Here is a 27,993-nt window from a genome sequence, read left to right as displayed (position 1 = left end):
TGCAGAGCTCTGTTTTCTGAACTACTTTATCGTTCCCCGTTTCTGCTCCGAAAATTATTCGCGGAAGGCGGAGAGAGAGAGAGAGAGGGGATGAGAGCGCAGGAATCATCAGGGTCTGTTAACGCCGGTAGCGCCGGCGGGGAGTCGACCACCTCACAGCCGTCGGCGGCTAGACGGTTCCCATTCGCTGCACAACCGGAGATCATGAGGGCAGCAGAAAAGGATGACCAGTACGCTTCTTATGTTTACGATGCCTGCCGTGACGCTTTCCGCCATTTGTTTGGTCTGTTCTGCCTTCTTATTCAATTTTCGACTGCGAATAAGGGACCGAAAAATGAGCACTAACTGCTTGTTTAAATGTCTGCTAACCTCTCTTCCTGCTTCTATGTGCTCCAATTTCTAATCTCTCTTCTCGAAAGGAAAACCATACATCATTTTCTCCAAGGAACATGATCATTCAGATTGCTCTCGGCAAGTGTTCTGGGTGGAACATCTTGTACATGGAAAATTGAATATGTTTATCTGTTTGTTTAAGTGTATTTCAATTGTTATTGAGGTTGTTGCTTACTTATTGACTGGGGATGCCTTGCCTTGAGATTGCTTATTCTTTTGGTCGGATTGTCCACAGACTGTTCCTTAATTTGCTGTCTTTGTATCCCCCCCCCCCCCCCAAGGGAGAATAAAATTCTAATTCGTCTTGCCCTATTATTGCAGGTGCAAGAGTTTCTGTAGCATACCAGAGTGAGGTTAGTCAATATGAACTGTTTTGACACCTCATGATTACATTACATACAAACGTCACTTTTTTCCCTGAAGCTCTTTGGTTACTTACAAACATCATTTTGGCACCATAGTATATTAGTTTAATTCTTTATAGTAAAATGGGTCATTGATTCCATTTCAGTATTTCCTTGTATTCTCTGTCTCTCCTTTTACTGTTTTTCATATCTCTGTTTTGGCTGTTCAGGGGTATTCTCTTTTCTATGCATCATGCATTTTATATTAGCTATTGTTTTTTGATCTCTTTTATGTTTCAGACAAAACTGCTGGGCCAGATGCTTTATTTTATATTGACAACAGGTTCAGGGAAGCAAACACTGGGGGAGGAATACTGTGACATCATACAGGTCTGTGGCCTTTCAAATTTCAATCTTCTACCTTTAGGGAGTCAACACTATAGTGAAGCCCCTTGTGTTGATAAATGCTTGTGCTTATAAATTCTGTTGCCACCTATACCTGACTTGATGGCCTAATGATTTTTCGTAATGGTGTCTTGTCAGAATATTCTATCACGTCATTGATAATGTGTTAGCTCATTTTGCAGGTTGCAGGTCGATATGGGCTTCCTCCAACACCAGCTAGGCGTGCTCTTTTCATCGTGTACCAAACAGCAGTTCCTTATCTTGCAGAAAGAATTAGGTTTCTAAAGCATTTCTCTTGTGTCTTCACTTTGGACATTACTTTCTTTACGCTTTTCAACTTAACTGCCTACGAACCCATAAAACATCTGAATTATATCTTTTTGGCAGCTCTAGGGTGGCTGCACGTGGGATCATCCTCGCTGATTCTCAGTCCGATGAACTGTATAATAACAATGATACTGGGAATAATATGGTTCAGTCTACTGGTGTCACTGAAAGCTTATCTAACTCTGATACGAGGGTATCTTTTCTAAATTTCTCGAGGTTGAAGGAGAAATTCCATAGGTTATGGTTGTATGCAGTCCAGAGATGGCCAATGGTATGCTGTGATTTTAGTGTACTTTTGTTGTTGTTTTAAGACAGTTCAATCTACCTCTTTTTTCATTCCTCAACTAAGCAGATTCACAGCAGATGTGCTTTTTTGGAGAATGAACTAAACTTTAAGACTCAGATTATGGTTTTATTATGTTTTTCTTAATCATTGTCTGATTAACACTGGTATATATTTTTCCACTTCTCGCTAATTTCTGTATCCTGCTTTACTATTCAGGTACTTCCTTTTGCTCGTGAATTTTTGCAATTCCTTATCCGTTCCAACCTCATGTTTTTCTACTTTGAAGGTTAGTGTTGGATTATGGAGGATCAATATGTATGTTGGATGTTTTAGAATAGCTCTGAAGAGAAAAATCAATGTCTTATACATAATCTCTATTTTTGTAGGTCTATATTATCACATATCAAAACGTGCAGCTGGCATTCGTTATGTGTTCATTGGCAAGTCATTGAATCAAAGACCTAGGTACAGGGCCATAAATTTAGAATCATTTGCTCTCGAATGACTTTCAATTTCTGTGAGTAATTATTTTCAAATTAAGGTAACTAGGTTGCATTATTAGTAACTGATGATGGTCTAATTTCTGGCACATATCTTCACTGACATTAAGTGATGCATAGGTCCACACATATGATTTTTCTAAATTTGTTCCTTGTCTCTTACAAGGTTTAGTTCAAAAGATTGACTGGAAACTCCTGCTCAGTGGTACGAGCATGAGTCGTCATGCTGATTCTCTTCCCTCAACATTTTTTCACTCCCAAAATCAAGTATACCTATCTCTCTCCTAAATCCTGATGGGTCTTGGAAATGCACTTGAATTTAAATTTGCTCCTTTTTACTAATGAAAAGATAGAGTATTCAGTGGATTAACCAAAATGACCAACGTTGTTTTGCATTACTTATTAGTTTCCTTTTATGGTGGGTAAATATCAGGGGTTAGGGTTAGGTCTTATTGCAATTTAGGTCCAGCAACAGTAAATGCTTCAATTGGTTCTCAGATTTGCAGGAAATTTCAGAACAATAAAAAAAAAAAGAGAAATTGAAGAAGGGAAGAAGAAGATGGGGTCGTCTTTCTCAAACTCGGGTCTCTCACCCACACTCTCACCAATGGCATCTCACCATACTCTTTCACAAAGCAAAGTATAAACTTTTTTTTTTTTTTTTTTTGTCATTCTCATTAATCAAATTCTTGTACAAGGCTGCCCCTTATAAACTTATATTGAAGACTCAAACACTAAAAAGGAAAGGCCTAACCCAATCTTTAATTAATAAGGTAACATAAACTGATTAGGAAACTAAAGGAATGAAAGAAACTGACTCAAAACAGGACTTTAACTAACTAATGAAGTAAATCCTGTTTTCTTACTTTCTACCCATATCTTAGTCCCATTAAAGTGGCTTATTACAAAGAAAACTCATGGGATCAAAGGCCCAAGCCCTACATAACCCAATCCAAGGCTTATTTCCAATAAAATAAGCCCTTTAGGTGACTTATCTGCATCAATTTTGCAACACCTGGATTTTTTGGTTTGGGCCATGTACAGAACTTCAAAGTAGTAATGAAGGGGGGGGGGGGGAGGACGAGGACATCACAACTTGACAAAATGGGCCTAATTGTTGGAGACTATGCATTTGGTCTCCGCATTGACTCAGATTAATATCACCACATATAGCATATAAAATCTAATGTATGGTTAGATTATTATGCTGGACCATGAAAAGGTTTGTGCTTCATCTGTAGGTGGTTATACCATTAATGGCTATCTAATTACCCAAAGGCTGGGATTAGAATAACCAGCAGTGATCTAGAACAGCATGTCAATCAGTAACCTTCAAATAGAGCAATATCAGCAACGTGGCTTAGGGTGGTCGATCTGGTTGCAACTCTGACCACAAGGCCTTTCAGATATATGGAATGGGTTGCCAATATTCGATGGTTAGATCGGAAAATATTAAGAAGTTATGAACACAGAAAGTGGTTAAAATTTAGAAACTACAGAAAATAGTAACAACTACAGTGAAGAAATAGCAAGTGTATACAAAAATAGAAAGTGAGGAATGGAATTAGTAACTGATGAGACAAAATATTGTGTGTAAAATAGAAACTAGCAGGACAGAATTAGAAACCAAGCTAATAAGGTGCTGCCACAGTCTTCTAGAAGGCTGTGTGGACCACCCATTATTCGGACCGATGATACTGCCTTTGGGGTCTACTACAGCCTAAGGATCTGCCCAAACTTGAGAAGAAACTCAGATAACAGTTAGTGGACAAAATAGTATTCAAGAGAGCAAACCAAATGGAAGAAACAGTATGCGCGAGACTGAAAACAGATTCTGACCTATAACAGAAGAAGGAAAAGAGATGGAAGATAGAAAATAGTAGAATGATATGAATCCCACCTAGAACTTGAATTACATCTCACCAGTCCAACTTGGCATCCCACCAAGGGCTTCACTGCATCTCACAGAAAAGGAGTTCTGAATCTCACAGAAATCAGCAAGCATAAGCTTTAACAACTTGTTCGAATCGTTGGGGTAGTGTGATCCATTACTCTTTATTTATAACTTCAATGAAATAACAAATAGAAAACCACATTGTATGGTAGGGAGAATCCCTTACAACTCAAGTCTTCCTCAAAATAGAAACTATTCTAGAACTTTAACAAAATAGAAACTAGGGGCTGGAATGTAGCCATGTAGGACATCTGCCCAGCCTTCTAGAAACACTACTAAAATAAAGAATAGAAACTAACACCAATCCCATATAGGTCTTAAATCCTTAATATCTGAGCTTATAGAATTGGCCCATTATAATAGAAAACCAAAGAATACCAAGGCCATGCTCCATATCACCCATTGGACACTCAAAATTAAACATATTGGTCCATTCGTGGTCCAGTCCAGTGGCCTAGTTTGCTGCTGGCCTTCTTCTTCTTTTGAACTGCATCAACTATACCATAGAAAACAAGGTTTGCAACTGAATTGATTACCCATTCAAGCAATTTTGATATGCAATCCTTTGATTCTTCTTTGATTAGGGGCACATATTCTAAGAACCTGACTCCTTGGAAAATGCTCAACCAATAAATAAGTTGAGAAGGAGAGAATAGATTGGCTTGTCAAGGAGACAGAGGCCACAACTTTATTTATAATATGAAATTGTTACAAATATGGAATGATTGACACAATCCTAATCAAGCATAATTAACACAATTAACATGTGCAACATGAACCTAGACACTATAATATATCTAGCCACACTAGGAGAACCAAACCGGTAAGTGAACCGTACTGGGGCTGCACAGCCTGCACTTCAACACTCCCCCTCAAGTTGGTGCATAGGTATCTCACATGCCCATCTTGGAAACAATAAAATGGAAGGATTTAACTGTTAAGCCTTTAATGAAAATATCGGCCAGTTGGTTCTTAGTAGTAATAAACGATTAAACAGAGTGCATATGAGACCGCTTCGATCTTCTCCTTGATGAAGTGTGTGTCAATCTCAACATGCTTTGTCCTATCATGCTGGACAGGGTTATGAGCTATACTAATTGCAACTGTATTATCACAGTAGTGTCTCATAGGCCCCCTTCTGGTGCTATTTCCAGATTATAGAGGAGTTTCTTTAACCAAATGAGTTCACAAACCCCCTGTGCCATCGAATGTATTCTGTCTCAGCACTGGATCTGGAAACCACAGATTTTTTCTTACTCCTCCAAGTTACCAAATTCCCTCCAAGGAATGTATAGTAGCCTGAAGTGGATCTTCGGTCATCAATAGAACCAGCCCAATCAGCATCAGTAAAGGACTTCAACTTTTGACTTCCATTGTTTGAGAACAAGATTCCTTTCTGATGCAGGAGCTGTCCATGGCCCGGGCCAAACCCGTTTGAGAATCCAAACCAAGACAAACTGGGTTCAATTGGGTCTTTGAGTTCAGTAGGATATTTAGTTTATTTATTTATTTATTATGGTTTTTATTAGCTGGGATTTATCTTGTAGTCTTCTATTTTAATTTTAATAGATTAATTAGTGATAGAATTGCATTAGGAATTTATTTCAGTTTTAGATTTCAATTAGGAGTTTTATTTTCTTTAAATACTAGCTTGTAATGAAAGAAGGATCAGATTTTGAAGAATGAATTAATTCGTTTGGTTGAAACCTATTGTGGTTTGACTGCTCGTGTGAGCCCCTCTTCTCCTCCTTCGTCTTCTTCTTCTTCCCTTTTATTTCTTATTATTTCCCTTTACTACAGATACCTTGTTCTGCCTAACGTGATTTGCAGCCAGGTGTTGGCATCGGTCTCTACCGCCTCTCTTCAGAACAGTGTGAGATTGGAAACACCAAGGCAGCAAGCCATCGGCAGGGCTTAGCAAAAGGAAGGCCAATAATCACCAAGGCAGCAAGTGAAGAAGTCAGCAACAAGAAAATATTGTTGGGCAGCACTTAGCACAGCATCTAGGCAGTCGGCAGGGGCGTAACAGTGGCTGGGAGGGCTGACAGGGTGCCTAAAGATGGCTGGGAGAACTGATAGGGGTCCAGCAAGCCATCGGCAGGGCTGGCAGGGTCTGTGGAGGACCGAGAGACACCAGCAGGGGCAAACGAAGGGCCTAGTAGGGAAGGCGCAGGCAGGTGAAGGCCCTTGGAGGGCCTGGGAGTAGTTGGTGAGAGAAGGGGAATCTCTGGCAGGTCCGGCGAAGGCAAACAAAGCCCTGGGAGGGCTAGCAGGTGGTGGCAATGGCGGCAATGGCAGGGGTAACCCTTGGAGGGTCCGGCGGTGGCTGGAGGTACCAGAAAAGGGGCCAGCAAGGCTGGCAGCAGACCAGCAGACAGTGGCCGACAAGGGTGGTGCGTAAAAAGGGCCCTAGATGAGGGTGACATAGGCCGCAGTGGCGGCGGAAACAGAAACCACCATGGCGGCAGTGGCGGCAGGCAGTGGTTGATGGCCGTGGTTGCTGGTCAGTGGTCAACGATGGTTAGCATGGTGCGACATACGTGATCACATAATCACATATTCAGTCAACCATGCTGAACCTAGAGGCTGAAACCTCGGCGGCGGTGAGTACCCTTTTGAAGGGAAATAAAAAGAAAAAAGGACGATCCACTCTGATACCAAGTTGAGAAGAGAGGATGGGAGAGAATAGATTGGCTTGTCAAGGAGACAGAAGCCACAACTTTACCTATGATATGAAATTGTTACAAATATGGAATGATTGACACAATCCTAATCAAGCACAATTAATGCAATCAACATGTGCAAAATGAATCAAGACACTATAATGTATCAAGTCACACTAGGAGAACCAAACCGGGGCTGCACTTCAACAAAATATATGTTTGCAACTATGGTTCCAACCGCTTATGCCTTTTTTAAGTACTAACAATCACTTTTAAATTACAAGTTTGAGTGGAAAGGGTGTTTGTTGAAGTTGATTTCTGAAACCAATCTATGCTTTTAAGATGATTTGTCCCATGTGTCTGTTGGAATCTAGATATGTGTTAGTTCTTTGCATTTCCAGAATTTAAATCATCTGTGACACTTCAACAAGTGATGTTTCAGTATAATAACAAATTGTCAAACTGAACAAGATCTTTTTTACTGTTTTTTGATACAGATATCAGATACTGGGAGTATTCCTTTTAATTCAGCTATGTATTATTGCTGCTGAAGGTCTTCGGCGCAGGAATTTGTCTTCTATTACAAATTCAGTCCATCAAACAACACTTAGGACACACCACTCATCAGGAGGTCATCAATTATGAACTCAATTTACCCAATAATCCTGTTATATCGATTTTTTGTTTTATATGCACTGTTGAGAATCCTAGCATGACTGTTTGGAAAAATAAGAAATTATGTCTTTTTCTTTGGCTGGGAGAGATAGAAACTTAGTTTCAGTTTAGCGAGCATGACAGCTTGGTAAATGAATGTTGTAACAAGATCAAATCTAATAAATCAGAACAGAGAAAGAAGAAGAACATGATGGAGAAGATTTCTGTTCTTAGGAATAAACAGAATCGAGAGTGAGTGACTATCGGCTCACTCCTTCACTATATAAATAAGAAAATAGAAATTCGACTTAGAGATAAAATCAAAGTAAGACTAAAAGTAACCTAACCTATCTAGGACTCATAAACTACTTACTACTCAACAATAAAAAATCAACCAGGCTAAAGAAATCACAGAACACGAAATTACATATTAATGTGTACATGACCATATATACCCCCACGGTACATATGGTCATGTACCCCTAACAACTCAAATTGGTAAACACTTTAACACTACCCCTCAAGCTGGAGCAAACAAGTCTCCCATCCTCAGCTTGACACAATGCTTCCGGAAGGTAGGCCTAAAACGCGGCTTAGTGAGCATGTCACCAAGCTTTTTACCCAAAAAAACAAAAGAACATGTCAACAAGCTGATTAGTAGACGAAACAAATGGAGTAACAATGAACTTCTTCATGATAGCATCTCACACGAAGTGACAATCGACTTCAATGTGCTTAGTTATTTCGTGGAACACTGCGTTACTAGCAATATAGATCGCAGCTTGGTTATCACAATACATAGTCATGGGACGAGTAACAGGGCATCCTAACTCTTGAAGAAGAGAGCGTAACCGCATCAACTCAGCAGCAGTATGAGCCATAGCTTGATATTCAGCTTCAGCACTAGATCTAGCCATTGTAGTCTGCTTCTTGCTACACCAAGTGACTAGATTACCTCCAACAAAAGTACAAAAACTAGTAGTACGCCTCCGGCATAGTTGTCACGGCGTCACGGCGATCCAAGTCGGTGGAGGGGTGTCACGTCGATATATCGACATGTCGCCCGCCATGGCGTTGCCATGGCGAGCATGTCGACCATGTTTTATTTTTTATTTTCTCTATTTTTAATGTGTTAATAGATGTATACTCAAGCCATGTTTTATTTTTTCTCTATTGTTTCTCAAGTTTTAAGAAGAAAATTCAGAAATCGAAGAAGAAATCGAAGAGGGAAAGAAGAAATCGAAAGAAATCGAAGAGGGAAAGAAGACAGGAAGAAGAAATCGAAGAAGAAATCGAAAGAAATTGAAGAGGGAAAGAAGAAATCGAAGAGGGAAGAAGAAATCGAAGACAGGAAGAAGAAATCGAAGAGGGAAAGAGAGTCAGGAAGAAGAAATCAAAGAGGGTCGCCATGGCGTAGGTCGCCATGCAGCCCTCTCCAGCGCCAGGACGCCATGACAACTATGGCCTCCGGTCATCATCTGTACAAGTCCAGCCAGCATCAGAATATCCTACCATATCAACATTTTGATGTGGACGATAAACAAGCCCTTTTCTTGGGGCCCCTTTGAGATACCTCAAGATCCTACAAGCTGCCTCTTAGTTAACCTTTTTAGGTGATTGTATAAATTGGCTGCATAAACTGACTAATAACTCAAACAATAAAGGATATGTCAGGCCGAGTAATAGTTAAATGGATCAATTTTCCAACTAGCCTTCTATATTGGTGCACATCAGCAAAATCTTCATCTGTAGTAGTACCAAACTTTTGATGGGGATCCATAGGAGTATCCACTGGTTTAGACCCTCCCCAGACCCTGCAGTGGCCGGAGCCTCGTGCACTGGGTACGCTCTATAATTCCTGAAGCATCATTCCCAGATATTATAATATCATCAACATAAACAATCAAAGCAATCACCTTCAACCCTTGTCGACGAACAAACACAAAATGATCTGAATAACATTGTGCAAACCACATTGAAGTGAAAACAGGGGTAAGGCTGCATACATTATGACCCTCCCCAGACCCCGCAATGGTGGGAGCCTCATGCACTGGGTACACTCTTTAATTCCTGAAACATCATTCCCAGATATTATAATTTCATCAACATAAACAATCAAAGGAATCACCTTCGACCCTTGTCAACGAACAAACACAGAATGATCTGAATAACATTGCGAAAAACCACATCAAAGTGATAATAGAGCTAAACTTGTCAAACTAAGCAAGAGGTGACTGTTTTAAACCATAAATAGCCTTTCGAACAAACACAGAATGACCTGAATAACATTGCGAAAAACCACATCAAAGTGATAATAAAGCTAAACTTGTCATACCAAGCAAGGGGTGAATGTTTTAAACTATAAATAGCCTTCCGTAACCTGCATACTAGGGCAGAATTCTCCCCTGAGCAACATACCTGGGAGGTTGCCTCATATGCACCTCCTCATCAAGATCACCATAAAGAAAGGCATTTTAAATAGCCATTTGATCAAGAGGCCAATCAAGATTAACGGCAAGGGAGATAAGCACACGTACAGATTTCAACCGTGCCACAGTAAAAAAAAGTCTCAAAATAGTCCACACCATAGGTCTGAGTATAGCCCTTGGCAACAAGACGTGCCTTGAAAGGACGTGCCTTGAGCCTTTCAATGGAACCATCAGGATTGTACTTAATTGTATACACCCAGCGACATTGTACAAGATCTTTACCAAGAGGCAAATCCACTAGGGTCCATGTCTGACAGGATAACAAAACTTCCATTTTCGTATCCATAGCTACTTTCTACCCAGGGGGAGATAAAGCCTCATGATAATGCTTAGGGATGGAATGAGTAGAAAAGGAAAAGGCAAAATTATGTAATGGAGACGGAAGATGAGAAAATAGAAACATAATTGTCAATGGGGGTAGGCAATCTGGGACTTCTGCGTGCAGGATCGAGTACCTTCGTGAAGAACGATTGGTAGGTCTGGTGAAGGAACCTCTATAGAACCTAGTGAAGGAGATGGTAAGGCAAGAACTTCAGTAGGATCAGACTATGTAGCATTGTTGTCAAGGCATCACCTTGTCGGTGTTGCCTTAATTTTGGACCCTCTCCAACACCTTGGGTTGCCTAGACGCCGTAACAACTATGCTGCGTAGAGGGCAAAGGAGGAGCTGACACAGGCTTCTTTCGCCAAGTGTAAACTTGTAGAGGACGAACAAGAGAAAGAAGTATTACAGGAAGAGGGGTAATCTGATCATGAGCTGCACTAGGAGCTGGAGCAGGAATGCCAGGCAAATAAAAAGGAGTATTCTCAAAGAAAGTAACACCAACGCTCACATATTGCCGATGAGTAATAGATTCATAACATTTGTAGCATTTTTGGGTCCGAGAATAACCCAAGAATATACAATTAATTACATGTGGGGATAGTTTATCAATATTAGGTTGTAAAACATGTACAAAGCAAACACAACCAACACCCTTAGGGGGGGAGAGAGAATAAGGGAGTATTAGGAAACAAAATAGAAAACGGAGACTGATTTGATAGAACTGAACAAGGCATCCGATTAGTAAGAAAACATGCAGTAAGAACGGATCGCACCAAAAATGTTTTGGCACATGCATATGAAACATAAGAGAACGAGCAACCTCTAATAGGTGATGATTTTTACGTTCAGTCACCCCATTCTGCTGAGGAGTGTGAACGGCTTGTTTGATGAATAATGCCATGGTCTAAGCAAAAACTAGTAATATCATGTTGTGCATATTCAAGAGCATTATCAGATTTGAAAACCTTGATATAAAACTGGGTCTTTATTTCATTGTAAAAATATTTTAAAGTAGACAAGAATTCGGAACGATTTTTCAATAAATAAATCCAAGTCATATGAGAGTGATCGTCTACAAAAGTAACAGAATAAGAAAAAACTAATCTATTCTTGACATGATAAGGACCCCAAATGTCAGATAAACTAATGAAAACAAGGATTGACGCCAAGGTTTGCTACAAGCAGGATAAGATGACGGTGATGTTTCCCCAACTCACAAGCTTCACACTGAAGATGAGAAACAGACTTGTAACTAGGAACCATGCGTTGAAGTTTAGGTAAAGACAAATGACCCAGATGAACATGCCAATGAAAAGGAGAAGGCCCACTAGTGGTAGTAGCAGCAGCAGCAGTAGAAGGTCCAGTACCATCCAGATAATATAGTCCAGCTTGGTCAAGCCCTCCACCAATCGTCCTCCTTGTCTGAAGGTCCTGTAAAACACAATACAAAGGATAGGAAGTAACAGAGCAGTTAAGCATTTTAGTAAGTTGACTAACAAATAAAAGACTAGGTTAACTGGGGAACATGCAACACACACAATTTTTTTTTGGTCAGTCCTAATCTAATCTAAGTAGGTTAGAAGGGAAGGCTAAGACAAGCCAACAAAATCCTACAATTACCAAGGGGGGAGAGGGGGTGCCTTTATGGAAAAATGCAATCCAGGAGAGTCTATCCCTTGACTTCCTGGGGGCATACACTCAACCGGCATGCCTCCAACCAATCGAGCTAGCGGTTGTTTGCTAACACAGAGGATAAGGTTAAAGGGGTAGGTGATACCGTCCATGGCCGGTAACATTAGAAGATGAACCATTAGCAAGAATGATAGGAGAAGCAGAATTAAGGGATGATAAAGATGAAAATAATTTTGACTTACCAGTCATGTGAGTAGAAGCACCAAAGTCAATAATCCACGGAGTGGAAGAAGTGGTAGAAAGAAAGGCAGAATTACATGTGTAAGCTAAAGTAATTGTAGAAGAGGAAACAAAAGTCTCAAGCTGTTGAAGATGCTTGAGAATTTGAGCATAGTCATCCTAAGACATAGAAACAATGGAAGAAGCTCCAGATGTAGATGTAGTAGATATATCACTAGAAGGGACATGCTCTGTATTGTTTTCAGTAGTAGCAGTGTTGGCTAGTTCATTAGCTTAATTAGGTTTGCCATGCTTGGCCCAACAAGTATCAATAGCGTGGTTTGAGAACTCGGTTTCGGACCCCAACTCGGTCAGCCAAAAAACCAAGTTGGACCGAGATTTCGGCGAGTTGGTACCTTTTTTTTTTTGAACTCGTTTGATGTTTTGATGGGTTTTTGACCTAGTTTGGTCATGAAATTTGGTATACAACCTATTTTGGGCCATTTTAAACACAATGACACTGGTCAAATTCCAAATAGGAGTTTGACTTTGGACCTAGGTTGATAGGCTACGACGTACTAATAAGCTCTATTCTACACATAATTTAGTAATAGAAAGCAATCAAAGCATACAATTAATGTAAACCAACTTAAATAAGCATTAGAAATGTAAAAATGTAAAATACATCAATTTTAACATAGACCTCTATCAACTCCTCTTTCGTTCTCGCTTGAATCACTTCTCACTTATAATCAAATACTAAAATTTCATTCCAAATTTCCAATTCTATCGCGCAAATGAATGTCGTGTTGGATCAAAACCTCGAGATCTGTTGAGCGTTGACTCTGTCGAAGCAAGTTAGCCTCTGTTTGTGACACATAGGCTTCCCATGTCATAGTGTTGCTGAAGAATTGCACGTACTCTTCCACACAATACATAAAAGTGAAGTCATCAACAAACTGAAGATACCCTATCTTAGGGTATGAAGGAGTCGGTTACGATGAGATCGATCCACTGCTACTGCCACCAGACTGTCGAACTACCATCGACATGTATGGCTGGGTTGGGACTGTGAATATAATGTGCGTGAAAAAAAAGTGACTCCGTGAGGCCGTAGGGCATCTAACTGTGTCCAACATACATAAAAATCAATTTCAAACAGTCACTATTGACCCTATTTTTTTCATTATTTTTGCAAGAAATTTATTTTTTTCAAAAAATTAAAAAAATAATAATAGCAACAAAATAAATCGGACTCCATGAAGTCATAGATCAGCCAAAGTTGTGTAGCATATATTAAATTGACACCCAACCACCAAGATTTGAACATATTTTTTGGAAAAAAAAAAAGAGATTTAGGGAAAACTGCTTTACCTTGGAATACTTTAAACTTCTTCAAATCACTGCAGTCTTGATGTAGATCGACGTTTCCATGCGTTTGTTGAAGTTATCTGGCGATTTTCCATCAAAAATTGAGAAGAAAGATGAACTTTTGACTAACTAGAGGTATTCTCACCGAGACCACCGAGAGCAGTCGAGATCCGACTGCTCTCGGTCGATACAAGTCACTTCTTATACCTGGGCTTGGCCCAGTCTTGGTCGAACCGAGATCTCGGCCGAGACAGTGTACTTTTCCTATTTCTCCTATGATCTCATCTCGCCTTTGCAAAAAAGTGAGATATTATCGAGATCTTGTTCCATGATCAACAGTATGATTGGGCTTGTTGCAAAAGGAGCAATAGCGTGAAGACTTGACAGAATACTGACCACCAGTACCTCTGTAATGTAGTCCTAGATAGGTAGTAGACCTACTAGGAGCCAAACAACAGGATCAAATAAAAAAAGGGGCTGCTGGTTCGAATGGACAGCACTAGGATTTAGGTCAATTCCTAGGGTTAGGGTTGGATATTGGGAAAGGGGTTTATAGGGTATTAATGGGCAGGTCTAGGGGGTCAATATGGTATAAAAATAATAGGATTTGGGAAGGTTTTAAAATTCTGCAGTTCTGGACAGAATTGTGTTGCAGGTTTTGGGTTTTAATGGAGTGAAGGAATGGAGGGGATAAAATGGGAGTTTGGGGCTGAAACTTGGATCGAGTGTCAACAATGATGTAAGGGATGTATGCTGAAAGTTTGGTTTGAAACTGATGGATAGATTTGGAGTTATGGAGGTTTCCTAGTAGAAGTAGGAGAGAGGGATAAAACTGTAATTCCAGACAATCGGCTGGGTGGATGGTGCTGAAATTTGAATCGAGTCTCTCTTAGGGTTTGAGAAAGACTTGATCAAATTTTTAGCAGATTCTAATGGTTAGATTTGGCTGGGCAGAATTCTCACGAAAATCACCTTGTATGTGACCTTCTAGAAGGAAGAAGAATAGTTGCAGAATTTCTTACTTGTTACAGGTCTTCAATGGAAACAACTTTGAAGATGAACAATGGGGTCTCCCGATCTTCACAATGCAAGGAGATAAGTAGCAGCCCTCCCGATCTTCACAATGCAAGGAGTCGATTGGAGATCCACCAATCCCTTCAACCTTGATATTACTCACAAGGCAACCTTGATATTACTCACAAGGCACACTCACGATGGAGCAAAGGCAGCAACAAAGGCAGCAAGCATAAAGCTAATTTTTATTAATCAAATTCGTATACAATGCTGGCCTCCCTTACAAACTTATATAGAAGACTCAAAAATAGACTTCGACACTAAAAAGGAATGGCCTAACCTTATCCCTAACCTATTAGGCAACTTAAACTGACTAGGAAACTCAAATAAACTCAAAATAGAGTCCTAATGACTTAAAACAACTTAAACTGCTTAAAATAAAGAAGATTCCCTAGTAGCCAATAGGATATAAGAACCTCTTAGCCAATAGGATCACTTCACTTAAATTATACCAATTGAACCAATTGGATGCAACCAATTTAAACCGGTTCAATTAAAAACACAAAATAAAAACTAAGTATTGGGCTAATCCCGTATGCAACCTATATACCCCTATTTCAGGCCCACTAAAGTGGCCTAATACATAGAAAACCCTTGGGAACAAAGGCCCAACATATATATATCCCAACCCTACACTTATTCCCAATGAAACAAGCCCTATTTGATGATGAATCTGCATCAACTCTCCCCAACTTGAAAAAATTCGTCCTCGAATTTTGTAGTGATGAGGGGGAATCAACATGTGATCAGCAGCTTTGACCATCCCCAAACAGAATTTCGGTGAAGCGGGAACATTGGGGATTAAGTCTTCAATGCATGGAGCGTTCTCTTCAAAGAACCATAGTGGCATAACAAACTCTATGTGCTCGACCTCTTCAAGAACAACATCTTGGATGTCGATGATTTCTTGTGGAGTGTTGTCAATCACCACTTCATCTTCCATGTCCTCAGCCTTGTCTACTTTGCCCTCTTCAGTAGTTTCTTCTACCATTGTGTGTTGGACCTCCACATCAATTTGATGGCCGAGCTTCTCAACCATGATCTCAACTACTGGTGCAGCTTGGTCTACTTGAATTTCTTTAGCTATAGGTTCTTGAATCTCTTCAACACAAACCGCTTTAGTAGAATCTTTTGTTGGTACATCTGCCATAGGTGAAACTTCAAACACAGTCGACGTCACTTGCATTTGAGTTGACATGTTCGGCAGTCCTTGTGGCTGTACAGTCGATGTGGTCACCTTTGGTTGTAATCCTTTTAGAGTAAACAAATGATATAGACGCTGTCGATCAGGTAGGACACACAAGTTGTTTTCCGGTTCAATCCAACCTTGTCGCTCGTCTAACCAATTGCAACCTACTGCAATAAAGATCCTTGGAGATGGTACCGGCTTACACCAAGCACCATCATGATATGAAGAACACCCAAATTCAACACAGACTTTACCTGTAGGCTCGATGCAAATCTCTCCTGATTGGGACAACATATCCACCACGGATTGTGAAATAATGTTGTTACGTCTCCTCTCATCAACAACTAAGATGGCTGTGCTCCCATTGGGTAGACGAACTTGGGTCTTGAAAACGAAGGGAGGTGGGTCTTTCAAGGCTTGGTTGGAGCTGCCCTCCGCCATAGCTTTGATACCACTTAATGTAGTCCTAGATAGGTAGTAGACCTACTAGGAGCCAAACAACAGGATCAAATAAAAAAAGGGGCTGCTGGTTCGAATGGACAGCACTAGGATTTAGGTCAATTCCTAGGGTTAGGGTTGGATATTGGGAAAGGGGTTTATAGGGTATTAATGGGCAGGTCTAGGGGGTCAATATGGTATAAAAATAATAGGATTTGGGAAGGTTTTAAAATTCTGCAGTTCTGGACAGAATTGTGTTGCAGGTTTTGGGTTTTAATGGAGTGAAGGAATGGAGAGGATAAAGTGGGAGTTTGGGGCTGAAACTTGGATCGAGTGTCAACAATGATGTAAGGGATGTATGCTGAAAGTTTGGTTTGAAACTGATGGATAGATTTGGAGTTATGGAGGTTTCCTAGTAGAAGTAGGAGAGAGGGATAAAACTGTAATTCCAGACAATCGGCTGGGTGGATGGTGCTGAAATTTGAATCGAGTCTCTCTTAGGGTTTGAGAAAGACTTGATCAAATTTTTAGCAGATTCTAATGGTTAGATTTGGCTGGGCAGAATTCTCACGAAAATCACCTTGTATGTGACATTCTAGAAGGAAGAAGAATAGTTGCAGAATTTCTTACTTGTTACAGGTCTTCAATGGAAACAACTTTGAAGATGAACAATGGGGTCTCCCGATCTTCACAATGCAAGGAGATAAGTAGCAGCCCTCCCGATCTTCACAATGCAAGGAGTCGATTGGAGATCCACTAATCCCTTCAACCTTGATATTACTCACAAGGCAACCTTGATATTACTCACAAGGCACACTCACGATGGAGCAAAGCCAGCAACAAAGGCAGCAAGCATAAAGCTAATTTTTATTAATCAAATTCGTATACAATGCTGGCCTCCCTTACAAACTTATATAGAAGACTCAAAAATAGACTTAGACACTAAAAAGGAATGGCCTAACCTTATCCCTAACCTATTAGGCAACTTAAACTGACTAGGAAACTCAAATAGACTCAAAATAGAGTCCTAATGACTTAAAACAACTTAAACTACTTAAAATAAAGAAGATTCCCTAGTAGCCAATAGGATATAAGAACCTCTTAGCCAATAGGATCACTTCACTTAAATTATACCAATTGAACCAATTGGATGCAACCAATTTAAACCGGTTCAATTAAAAACACAAAATAAAAACTAAGTATTGGGCTAATCCCGTATGCAACCTATATACCCCTATTTCAGGCCCACTAAAGTGGCCTAATACATAGAAAACCCTTGGGAACAAAGGCCCAACATATATATATCCCAACCCTACACTTATTCCCAATGAAACAAGCCCTATTTGATGATGAATCTGCATCACTCTGCCACCATTACCTCAACCACATCCTTTGGTGGAACGACGAGCCCTTCCATTAGAGGAGCCATGTCCCCTAGTAGCAGTAAAAGTGTATCCTTCCTTCAGCGAAGGTGTAGCAGAATCCTTGAGGGGAGTAGACATACGCTACAATCGAGAAAAGATTTCATTTATGTACCTTTTCCCCCAGTCAGAAGATGACTCTTCACAGATTGGTAGTCAGGGTGTAAACCAGCTAAGAACTTAGCAACATAAAATTCAGCTCTCTGTGCCTCAAGCTGCTCGAAATCAGTGGTGAGGGGTTGATGCATCTGAAGTTCTTCAATAATTCCCTTGTATCCACTGTAGTACTCATTGGGGGACTTATCTCCTTGAGTGAGTAAACATCTTGTCATATAATTCATATATCCAAGAAAGATTCTTCTCTTGAGAAAATATTTCACGGAGATCATTCCAGACGCCCTTGGCAGTTGAATGAAACATGTCATTGGCGGCAATAGAAGGCTCAATATTGTTCCATAACCAGATCTTGATAGTAGAGTTCTCACGCATCCAGTTTTCATATGCTGTGAGTGAGGTAGGATCCGTAGGATCAGCAATAGGAGGATCATCTGTAATGAACTTCATCTTACCTTTAGCATGAATATAGGTTTGTACAGCTTGAGTCCATAACAAATAGTTTGAAACCCCAGTTTAGCTTAATGGTTGTAATCTGAACTTTGACATCCGAAGGAGATTTAAATTTTGCCATTGCAGAGATCAAGATAATAGGTCCAATCACCAATCAGCAGCAAGATAATACCAAGAGTAGTATTGCAATCACAAATCGGCAGCAGCCCGAAGTATATGCAGAACCAATTGGACAGAGAATGAGTGATCTTTGAATCACTCCCAATCAAAAGGTCAGAACAACTATCGAGCAACCTTCCTGGGTAGGGGAGTAATATCCCAAAATACCATTCTGATCAGATGGAAGGATCAGAATTGATTGGATGACCAAGGAGAGAAAACAATAACGCAGAAAACAGGGTACCGCAGCCAAGAAGGAGAAGATTGATTGCAGAAAATCAAGCCAAAGAAATTTAATAGAACCTGGATAGAGTCTCCCTTGGGATGTCCTTAATCATCTCTCAAAAAAATCATAAACACCAGATGGTTGGATGGGTTGCTCTAATCAGATCTTGAAAGCATTCAAAACTTAAAACTTGAAACTTGTTGAAGTGTTGAAGATTGGTTCGGTTCGGTTCTCTTCTGATTTGGTTCTCTTGGTAAAGTGTGTGATGTAACTAGGTACATCAGAGTGTCTAGATTCATTATGCACATGTTTAATGTGTTAATTGTGTGATTGTGCAATCATACCATATTTGTAATAATCTCAAGATTAGAAATAAAGTGGTGGCCTCTGTCTCATCGATAAGCCAATTCATTCTCTATTTTCTCTCTTTCTCTCAACTTGATATCAGAGCGCAATCCTTTTAGGGATTTTTTTTAGAGTCCGCTGCCGCCAGCATGGTTGACTGAACATGTGTTAATGTATGTCGCACCATGCTAACCACTGCTGACCACTAACCACCACCATGCTACCCGCAGCTGCCGCCCTACCGTGTACCGTCGCTGCCACCACCACTGCCCTTTTTGCCCTCCTTTAGGGCATCCTTTTTTGCGCCGATCACGTGGGTCTCACTGCCAGTGCCTGCTGCCCCTTCTCAGCCACCGCCTACCACCACCAGCAACCACCGGCCCCTCTGGCCACTTGCCAGCCTCCTCCGGCCACCGCCTGCCACCGTCGATGGTTTCTATAGCCTTTTAAGGCCCTGCCTGCTTGCTGCCACGTCTTCCTGGGCCTTTTCAGCTCCTACCGGTACATTTCCAGCCCCTACCGATGCATCTCCAGCCCCTGTCGGTGCATCCCCAGCCCCCGCCGGTGTCTTTTCCGGCCCTATATTTGGCTCTACAATTGTTGTGACTTCTCTTTGATGCATCTTTTAGGTGTTTCTACCCTCTTTATGGTTCTCTACCTCTCCCTATCTTGTGAGTAGCACCTTCTTTCCAACTTTTAGTGCATTTGTTGTGTTTTTCATGGAGGGATCTAGTACATCTGGTGCTATTGGGAGCAGTAATCTAAGTCACCCTATTGCTCCTCACCATCGTCCTACTCTCCAACCTGGCCGCACTAAGTTGAATGGAACAAATTATTTAGCTTGGTCTCGTGCATGCCTCCTTACCATTCGTGGTAATCATTTTTTTTTTTTTGGTATATATTAATGGTGACATCCCTATGCCTACTGAAACTCCGGCCAAGGATATCTGGTTAGCAAACGATGCCCTGGTCATGTCGTTCCTTTTGAACTCCATGGAGTCGTCCATTAGTTCCAGTTTTGTCTTCCTTAATTTAGCCAAGGAGTTATGGGATGTTGCGTAGCACACTTATGGTCAAGCCAGCAACTATGCCCAAATATATGAAATTCGTCGTCAAGCTCAGGAAACTAAACAGAATGATCTTACTGTGTCTGCCTATTATTCTGCCTTGACGACATTATGGCAGCAATTGGACTTCTACCATCTTGTCACTATGACTAGCCCAGTTGATGCTGCTACATTTGCAAAGGAACGTTAAATGGAACGAATTTATGCTTTCCTTACTGGCCTTAATCTAGAGTATGATCAGATATGCATTCAAGTTCTCAACAGGAGTACCTTTCCTACTTTTTACTTGAAGTCTATAATTTGATTCAGCATGAGGATCACCGTCGTTCTGTCATGATGCCTTCTATTGTACCTTCTTGGTCTGCTCTAGTTACTACACCACAGACTTCTTTATTGTGGTCGCCCTCGTCATATTAGGGAGACTTGTTGTAAATTACATGGCCGTCCCAAGGGAGATGGAAAGGGAGGGAGAGCTGGTTCTGCTCGTCCTCAGGCTCAGGCTAACTTGACCGAAACTCCTGAGGTTACTGGTACTTCATCTGTGTCTGCAAAACAACTTGTGATTCAGCTCCAACGTATAATATCTCAAATGGGTACTGCATCTTCTACCATGGCACCTTCCACTTCACCTACCTCCCATCTTTCCCAATCAGGTATATTTTTGTTCTCCTCCCAATATAGCTCTTCATGGCTTCATAATTCTGGAGCCTTGGACTGTATGTCCGGCTCCTCGGACTTGTTTTCTTCTTATCTCCCTTGTTCGGGTAAGGACAAGGTCTGACTGGTTTTTTTTTTTTTTGGATGAATAAAAATTTAATTACAAAGAAAAAGAGGGAATATACAAGCCCAAGGGCAGCAAGCCGAAACTAGGGACTAGTTAGGGTGCAAAATGGAAGTAGGGAGGCTCTAGGAGACAACAATGAGCCTGTTCCTTGGGGAATCCTTTACATCACGGAGGGGGAGGGATCTAACTTTAGATGAAACATAAAAAATGATGGCCTTCCAAATCGTGTCGAAAGAGTGGGAGTTGGATGTCCATCTTCTAAGGTTGCGTTCCATCCAAATGTGAGAGATAGTGGCACAAAAGGCAATCTTGCCAACCGAGTCGCAGATCGACTTCCCTTCGAATGTCATGTCAATCCAAATCCATTCCCTGCTGAGAGGAAGAGGAGAGCGCCGACCGGGCCAACAATGGCGGAGAACACAGGTCCAGATGGAGGCAGCAAAGGGACAAGTAAAGAAAAGGTGATCGACGTCTTCAGTCCCATTCCAACAGAGACAGCAGTTGGGAGGGACTTGAATATGCTGATAAATAAGGAAGGCAGCTAGCAAGGGCGCGCCAAGCGGTGAGGCTATGGCAAGGTATGTGACCACGAAACCAAACAACTCTATACCAAGGACAAGGGGTCCCTCTATGTCTAACCAAATCCCAAGCGGAGTGAGAGCTGAATGGTCCGAGTGGTTGATGATTCTCTCTCAGCTATTTCTGGTAAAGGCTCTTTTCTTGCACCGCAACCATTTCCTTGTCCTCCGTTTTGCATGTCCCTAATCTTTTGCCAACTTACTTTCTATACATCGTCTTACCACTAATCTTAATTGTTCTGTTCACTTTTTTTCTACTCATTGTGTTTTTCAGGACCTAGCGATGGGGGTAATGATTGGATATGGTTGAGTGGGGATGGTCTGTACTATTTGGATCCTAGTCTCACTCTAGCTCCCTCACCAGTTTCAGTTCATATTACTCGAGAAGCCAGTGATCTCTGACAATTGCATCATGAACACTGTCGTCTTGGTCATCCCTTTTTTTATATTTTGCGTCATTTGTTTCCTTCTTTGGTTAAACAATGTAACTTGGATCATTTTAATTGTGATGTTTGTGAACTTGCCAAGCACACACGCTCTTCCTATTATTCAAGTAATAATAAAAGTTTGATTCCATTTTCTGTTATTCACTCTAACTTATGTGGTCTTTCTCGGACAATTGCTTGGGGTAGGTATAAATGGTTTATTACTTGTATTGATAATTGTACTAGACTAACCTGGGTTTACCATCTTTGCACCAAGTCTGAGGCTTTTTCCTGCTTCCAGTCCTTCCATAAAATGATCCAGTTCAATACACATGTTAAGGTTCTCCAAAGCGATAATGGGACAGAGTACCTTGATGGCCCTTTCCTCCAGTACCTTGATACCCATGGCATCCTCTCTCAGATCTCTTGTGTTCGCACATTAGAACAGAATGGTATTCCAAAATGCAAGAACAACCATCTCCTGGAGGTCACGCGCTCTCTAATGTTTACCATGCATGTCCCAAAGTGTTATTGGGGTGACGTTGTTCTCACTGTTGTCTTTCTTATAAATTGGGTTCCTTCCAGTGTTCTCGACTTTAAGACTCCTTTGAGTCAACTACCTGATCCCATTGTTGCCTCTCACCTTCCTCGTGTGTCTGGATGCATTTGCTTTGCTCATAACTCAACTCCCTTCCAGTCAAAGCTTGACCCCCCAGGCCTTCAAATGCATCTTCCTTGGGTATTCTACTTCTTAAAAGGGTTATGAAGTGCTATCATCCTCCCTCTCGCAAGCTTTTTTATTACCATGGATGTCATTTTCCACGAGGATGAACCTTATTACCAACCTTCTCTTCAAGGGGAGATTCTAGAAGAAGGGAATCCTTCATCTCCATTCATTATAGACACTATTCGACTTCAGGGGGAGCAAAAAGATATTGTTCAGGGGGAGCAAACTAATAAGATCGATGCAGCCACTAAACACAAGGATCTTATCACCTATCATAGAAAGGAAATGACTATCCCTAACATACCATGTCCACCTACGCTCCCTGAGCTGGTCCGACCAACTCAAGCACTAGGTAATACATCTTCTTCCTTTGTTGATCGTCCTATTGCCCTAAGGAAAGGAGTCAGAACTGGTACCAAACACCCTATTTCTAACTCTGTCTCCTATGAATCTTTATCCCCCTCCTACCATGCTTTGTTTCTTTGTTGTCTTCTGTGTCTATTCCACATGATTGAAAGGAGGCTATTGCTGACCCAAAATGGAAGAATGCTATGGTATAAGAAATGCAGGCTTTGAAGAAGAATGATACATGTGAGGTTGTACCTTCTCCTAAAGGGAAGAAACCAGTTGGATGCAAATGGGTATTCATAGTAAAACAAAATGCAGATGGGACCTTTGCTCGTTATAAGGCTATATTAGTTTCCAAGGGATTCACACAGACCTATGGCATCGATTACCAGGAGACCTTCACTCCAGTTGCAAAAGTGAACTCCATTTGAGCCTTATTATCTTGCGCTGCAAATCTTGGATGGAGTCTCCAGCAACTGGATGCAAAGAATGCCTTCTTGAATAGTGATCTTGAGGAGGAGATCTACATGGATTTCCCTTCTTGTTTTGACTCACCTACTATAGCTGGCAAAGTCTGTCGACTCAAAAAGTCACCCTATGGGTTGAAGCAATCTCCTCGTGCATGGTTTGGGAGATTTCAGAAAGCAATAATCAAGTTTGGCTACAAAGCAGAATAATGCTGATCATACCTTATTTTTCAAACACAAGGATGGGAAAGTCACTGTACTGATTGTATATGTGGATGACCTAGTAATTACCGGAAATGATGAAGCATAAATTTCATCTCTAAAAACTCAGTTGGCAGCTGAATTGAAACTAAGGATCTAGGACATCTAACATCTTAGGGATTGAAGTAGCCTGATCCAGCAAAGAGATCTTCATATCCCAACGAAAATTTCTTGGACCTTCTTGAAGAAATAGGGATGCTTGGGTGTGAACCTATTGACTCTCCCATTGAAGTCAACCATCAACTGGGCAGCCTAGGTGGTGACTCTGTCAATAAAGAGAGGTACCAGCCCCTCATTGGTAGACTTATCTATCTTTCCAACATCAGACCAGACATTGCCTATGATGTGGGGGTCGTTAGCAGATTTCTTCACGATTCGAGGACCACTCATCTTGAAGTAGTATATAGCATTTTTTGGTACTTAAAATCAGCCCGAAGGAAAGGAATCCTGTTTTCAAACAATGGAAGTCTAAAGTTGGATTCCTTTACTGATGCTGATTGGGCTAGCTCTATTGATGACCAACGATCTACTACAGGTTACTGTACATTCCTTGGAGGGAATTTGGTGACATGGAAGAGCAAGAAGCAATCTGTAGTTTTCAGATCCAGTGCTGAGGCAGAATACAGGGCGATGGCACAGGGGGTTTGTGAACTCATGTGGTTAAAGAAACTCCTCTTAAGACTTAAAAATAGCTCCGGAAGGGCCTATGAGACTCTACTATGACAGCAAGGCTGCAATCAGTATAGCTCATAACCTTGTTCAGCATGATATAACAAAACATGTTGAAATTGACTGTCACTACATCAAGGAGGAGATTGAAGATGGTCTGATTTGCACTCCATTTGTTACTACTGAGAACCAACTGGCCCGATTTGTTCACTAAAGGCTTAACGGTTAAAACCTTCCATCCTATTGTTTCCAAGTTGGGCATGCAAGATATCTATGCACCAACTTGAGGGGGAGTGTTTAATTTTTGAAGATTGGTTCAGTTCGGTTCTCTTCTGGTTTTGTTCTCTTGGTAAAGTGTGTAATGTAACTAGGTACATTAGAGTGTCTAGATTCATAATGCACATGTTTAATGTGTTAATTGTGTGATTGTACAATCATACCATATTTCTAATATTCTCAAGATTATAAATAAAGTGGTGGCCTCTGTCTCGTTGATAAGCCAAATCATTCTCTCTTTTCTCTCTTTCTCTCAACTAAACTGCAACTGACGGTATGCATCAGCAGAGATATCTTCAGCAAAATAACGTCATAAGCAGAAGAATGTAGATAAGAATAAGCCCTAGTTTATCTTCATTGTATCATAAACTTAGGGCAATATGCAGATAGTCAGAATAGGCTACTGCAGCCAGTAACCGATGGAAACCCCTGAAACACCAATCAATCCAAGATTCAAGAAGATGATCTCCTGATTTATTAATGCTCTGATGCCATGTAACAATATCAGATCTAATAAACCAGAACAGAGAAAGAAGAAGAAGAAGAGGAACACGATGGAGAAGATTTCTTTTCTTAGGAATAAACAGAATCGAGAACGACTATCAGCTCACCTTTCACTAAATAAATAAGAAAATAGAAATACAACTTAGAAATAAAATCAAAGTAAGACTCAAAGTAACCTAACCTATCTAGGACTCAAGACAATAAAATATCAACCAGACTAAAGAAGTAGCAGAACACAAAATTACGTATTAATATGTGTACGTGACCATATGGACGCCCCCACGGTACATATGGTCATGTTCCCCTTACAACTCAAACTGGTAGACACTTTAACGAATGTAATATTGTGCTAGACCTTAAGGTTGTTGTTCGCACAAGGAGTTAATTACCGCAGTCAATTGTGGGTACTACAGCAATTATAGATTAACAAGGATTGGAGAGGTAGAAAAGCAATATCTTGCAGTTGAGTACTAAAAGGAGCAGCCTCATAGAGTCAAAAATTTCATTGCATGTAAAAGACTATAATGTTTCAATCAATGTTATTTCCGTATTTTGTTTCATTGTAGTAACAACTCATCTCCTACATTTGTGGGACTGCAGGACGAGGATTACCTGTTCTGAATGAAGAAGGTAATCTAATCACTACTGATTTGGATTCTGACAAAGGTAGTTGGTCCTCTGACTCCATGGCTGTTTCAGAGGTATTTATATTCCTTCTTTTGGTCTTTCCGTAGTATTTATTATTACCATCCAAAAGGGAATTCTTTTGACTGTCAGTATCAGTTTTAGACGTGTTGGTGTTTGTAAACATTATCAGATACCAAAATTTAAAAAAGAGAAAAAAATGAAACTGCTTTTTCCCTGGAAGGGGTGATGTTTAATGGCAATGCTTCAGTAGGAATAGCAAGTCGAGGTCATTGAATTGCAGACATTTGTTGTTCATTCAATAAGAAAAACGCCGTGCCATGTGGAATAATTTTGGAACCGTCTCATGTTTGTCCCAGGCAACCAGTGGGATGAGCAAATGCACACTCTGCCTCAGTAGTCGTCAACACCCAACAGCCACACCTTGTGGTCATGTCTTCTGTTGGTACCGTTTCTCTTCCACCCAAAAAACCTCTAGAGTGCCTTAAAGATTGTTTGGTTAAATTTCTCTCTCTCTCTCTCTTGTGGTTTGACATGACCTTTTCACAGGAACTGCATTATGGAGTGGTGCAATGAAAAGCCTGAATGTCCTCTTTGCCGTACTCCAGTAACTCATTCAAATTTGATTTGCATTTATCATTCAGACTTTTGATACTCCTCTGCTGAAGGCCCTGCAATCTGTTGTCAGCGCCAAGTGCAACTAACAACATTTAATCAAGAAACTCAATGAACTTATATGTTCAAGGCTGCAGAGTGATTAAAATTGAGTGAATCATATATTAGGAGTAAGGAGTACAAGTTACAACTTCAATTTGATCTTTGCATCTTACAAAGCTTCTGTAATATGGTGACTGGTATTCTGCTGCAGTGATGTTGTAAATGTAGGTCATCATGGAAGCATGAGATATTCGTCAGATGAATAAGCATCGGATGTAAATTCATGGTGGGTTATTAAAAGGCATTATTGTGCCATCTTTGTTCATTGCAGATTAATTTTTGTTTATTTTTCAATAATTTAACAGGGGGGATTATTTTTAGGCATTTTTACCTTTTTATGGTCCAGTGTAGAAAGGTTTCTCTCTGCGTGACTCCAAATTCTGCCATGTGGTAGGATGCTGTGGCAATTTCAAACTGTTGGATAGACAGGACAGTCTTGATAGGCCACTTGTTGAATTTTATACTCAAAATCAATTATCAGAGAGGGTTCCGTACACTGCCTAAGTGCAGTTTTAGGCGAATGAGAGAACCCCCTTGAAATCTAACAATTGGGGGAGGGCATTTATAACATACCACCCCTTCACATAAACAATGATATGTGAGGGGATGTGTAATTTCACTTTTTAGTTGGTGTTATGCACAACTTTTACCCTTCAATTCTTTATCCCTCTCCCCTAATGTTTTGGCATGCATTCCCTTGTATATACTAATGTATATGTGTACTATACTCCGGGCAGTGTTGTGTATTACCATGTGACAGACTCAGCTTGGGCCGAAATTTGACACATGAACAGGGAATTTAAAGGTCTTACATGTCCAAAATTTGGCTCACAGTCAATCTGCCACGTGGTAGATCTAGGTCCCATGTTAGAGGAGCCATCTTCACAGCCGTGAAGAGGCCTTTTGTCCTTGATATTATAATGTTGCTATGGGCATTATTCTTTTATCTTTAAGAAACCAATTGACCATGCAGTAGAAGCTTTTTTGGGCATTATTCTTTTATCTTTAAGAAACCAATTGACCATGCAGTAGAAGCTTTTTTGGCTAAAGGGTATCCACTCAATTGCTCTAATTGGTATCCTTTATTTCATTCCTTTGTTTTTAAAAGGAATTTTCATTCTATAGGCACCATCCAATTTGAGGTCCTGTAGATGGTTTACCGGGTCCCTTAAATATTACCGTTTCAGTCACGGTTTTTAAAAAAAGGTCGGCCAATTTGGATTGGAATCAGCTAAGGCTGAGCTTGATTCCTCTCATTTTGCAACAGTTAATTCACACTTTGTTTCTAGGGTTTGGGCTGAATTGACTGATTCCGGTTGATGTGGAATGAAATCAAATCAGAATCTGGTAGACTCGATTGAGATCTTGATTCTTTGTTTTAAAATCTCCTCAGATTATGGTAGGTCTTTAAAGAAATGCGTAGTAGGATAATTTTCTTACCACATAAGTAGACAAAGCATTTAATGCACTTTAACATTTATTGCATATTGCCTGTTACTTAACCAATGGAAACAAATAATTTTAATTTTTGTAATTTTATGAAA

The 27,993-nt window shown here is 40.5% G+C and overlaps 1 protein-coding gene across 1 annotated transcript; it reads left to right on the top strand.

The window, feature by feature from the left end:
• The first annotated feature begins 17 nt into the window (after nucleotides 1-17).
• Nucleotides 18-26,704, top strand: LOC122670035 (peroxisome biogenesis factor 10). Its single transcript, XM_043866974.1, has 11 exons — nucleotides 18-283; nucleotides 715-746; nucleotides 1,038-1,127; nucleotides 1,325-1,419; nucleotides 1,530-1,740; nucleotides 1,972-2,041; nucleotides 2,142-2,220; nucleotides 7,370-7,503; nucleotides 25,688-25,788; nucleotides 26,092-26,177; nucleotides 26,282-26,704. Exons 1-11 carry the CDS (start codon nucleotides 91-93, stop codon nucleotides 26,382-26,384), a joined length of 1,194 nt encoding a protein of 397 aa, XP_043722909.1. The 5' UTR covers nucleotides 18-90; the 3' UTR covers nucleotides 26,385-26,704.
• The last annotated feature ends 1,289 nt before the right edge of the window (nucleotides 26,705-27,993 follow it).

Source organism: Telopea speciosissima, chromosome 7, assembly GCF_018873765.1.
Source record: "Telopea speciosissima isolate NSW1024214 ecotype Mountain lineage chromosome 7, Tspe_v1, whole genome shotgun sequence".
NCBI classification, from domain to species: domain Eukaryota; kingdom Viridiplantae; phylum Streptophyta; class Magnoliopsida; order Proteales; family Proteaceae; genus Telopea; species Telopea speciosissima.
Note: the sequence above shows the minus strand (reverse complement) of the source record. Positions and strands in the feature narration are given on the sequence as shown.

What these genes read in the sequence shown, in the direction of transcription:
- LOC122670035 (XM_043866974.1), top strand. Translation starts at nt 91, where the DNA reads ATGAGAGCGCAGGAATCATCAGGGTCTGTTAACGCCGGTAGCGCCGGC. An exon ending in CTGTAGCATACCAGAGTGAG is followed by an intron (nt 747 to 1,037) that starts GTTAGTCAATAT and finishes TTTATGTTTCAG; the next exon opens with ACAAAACTGCTGGGCCAGAT. An exon ending in CATGTTTTTCTACTTTGAAG is followed by an intron (nt 2,042 to 2,141) that starts GTTAGTGTTGGA and finishes CTATTTTTGTAG; the next exon opens with GTCTATATTATCACATATCA.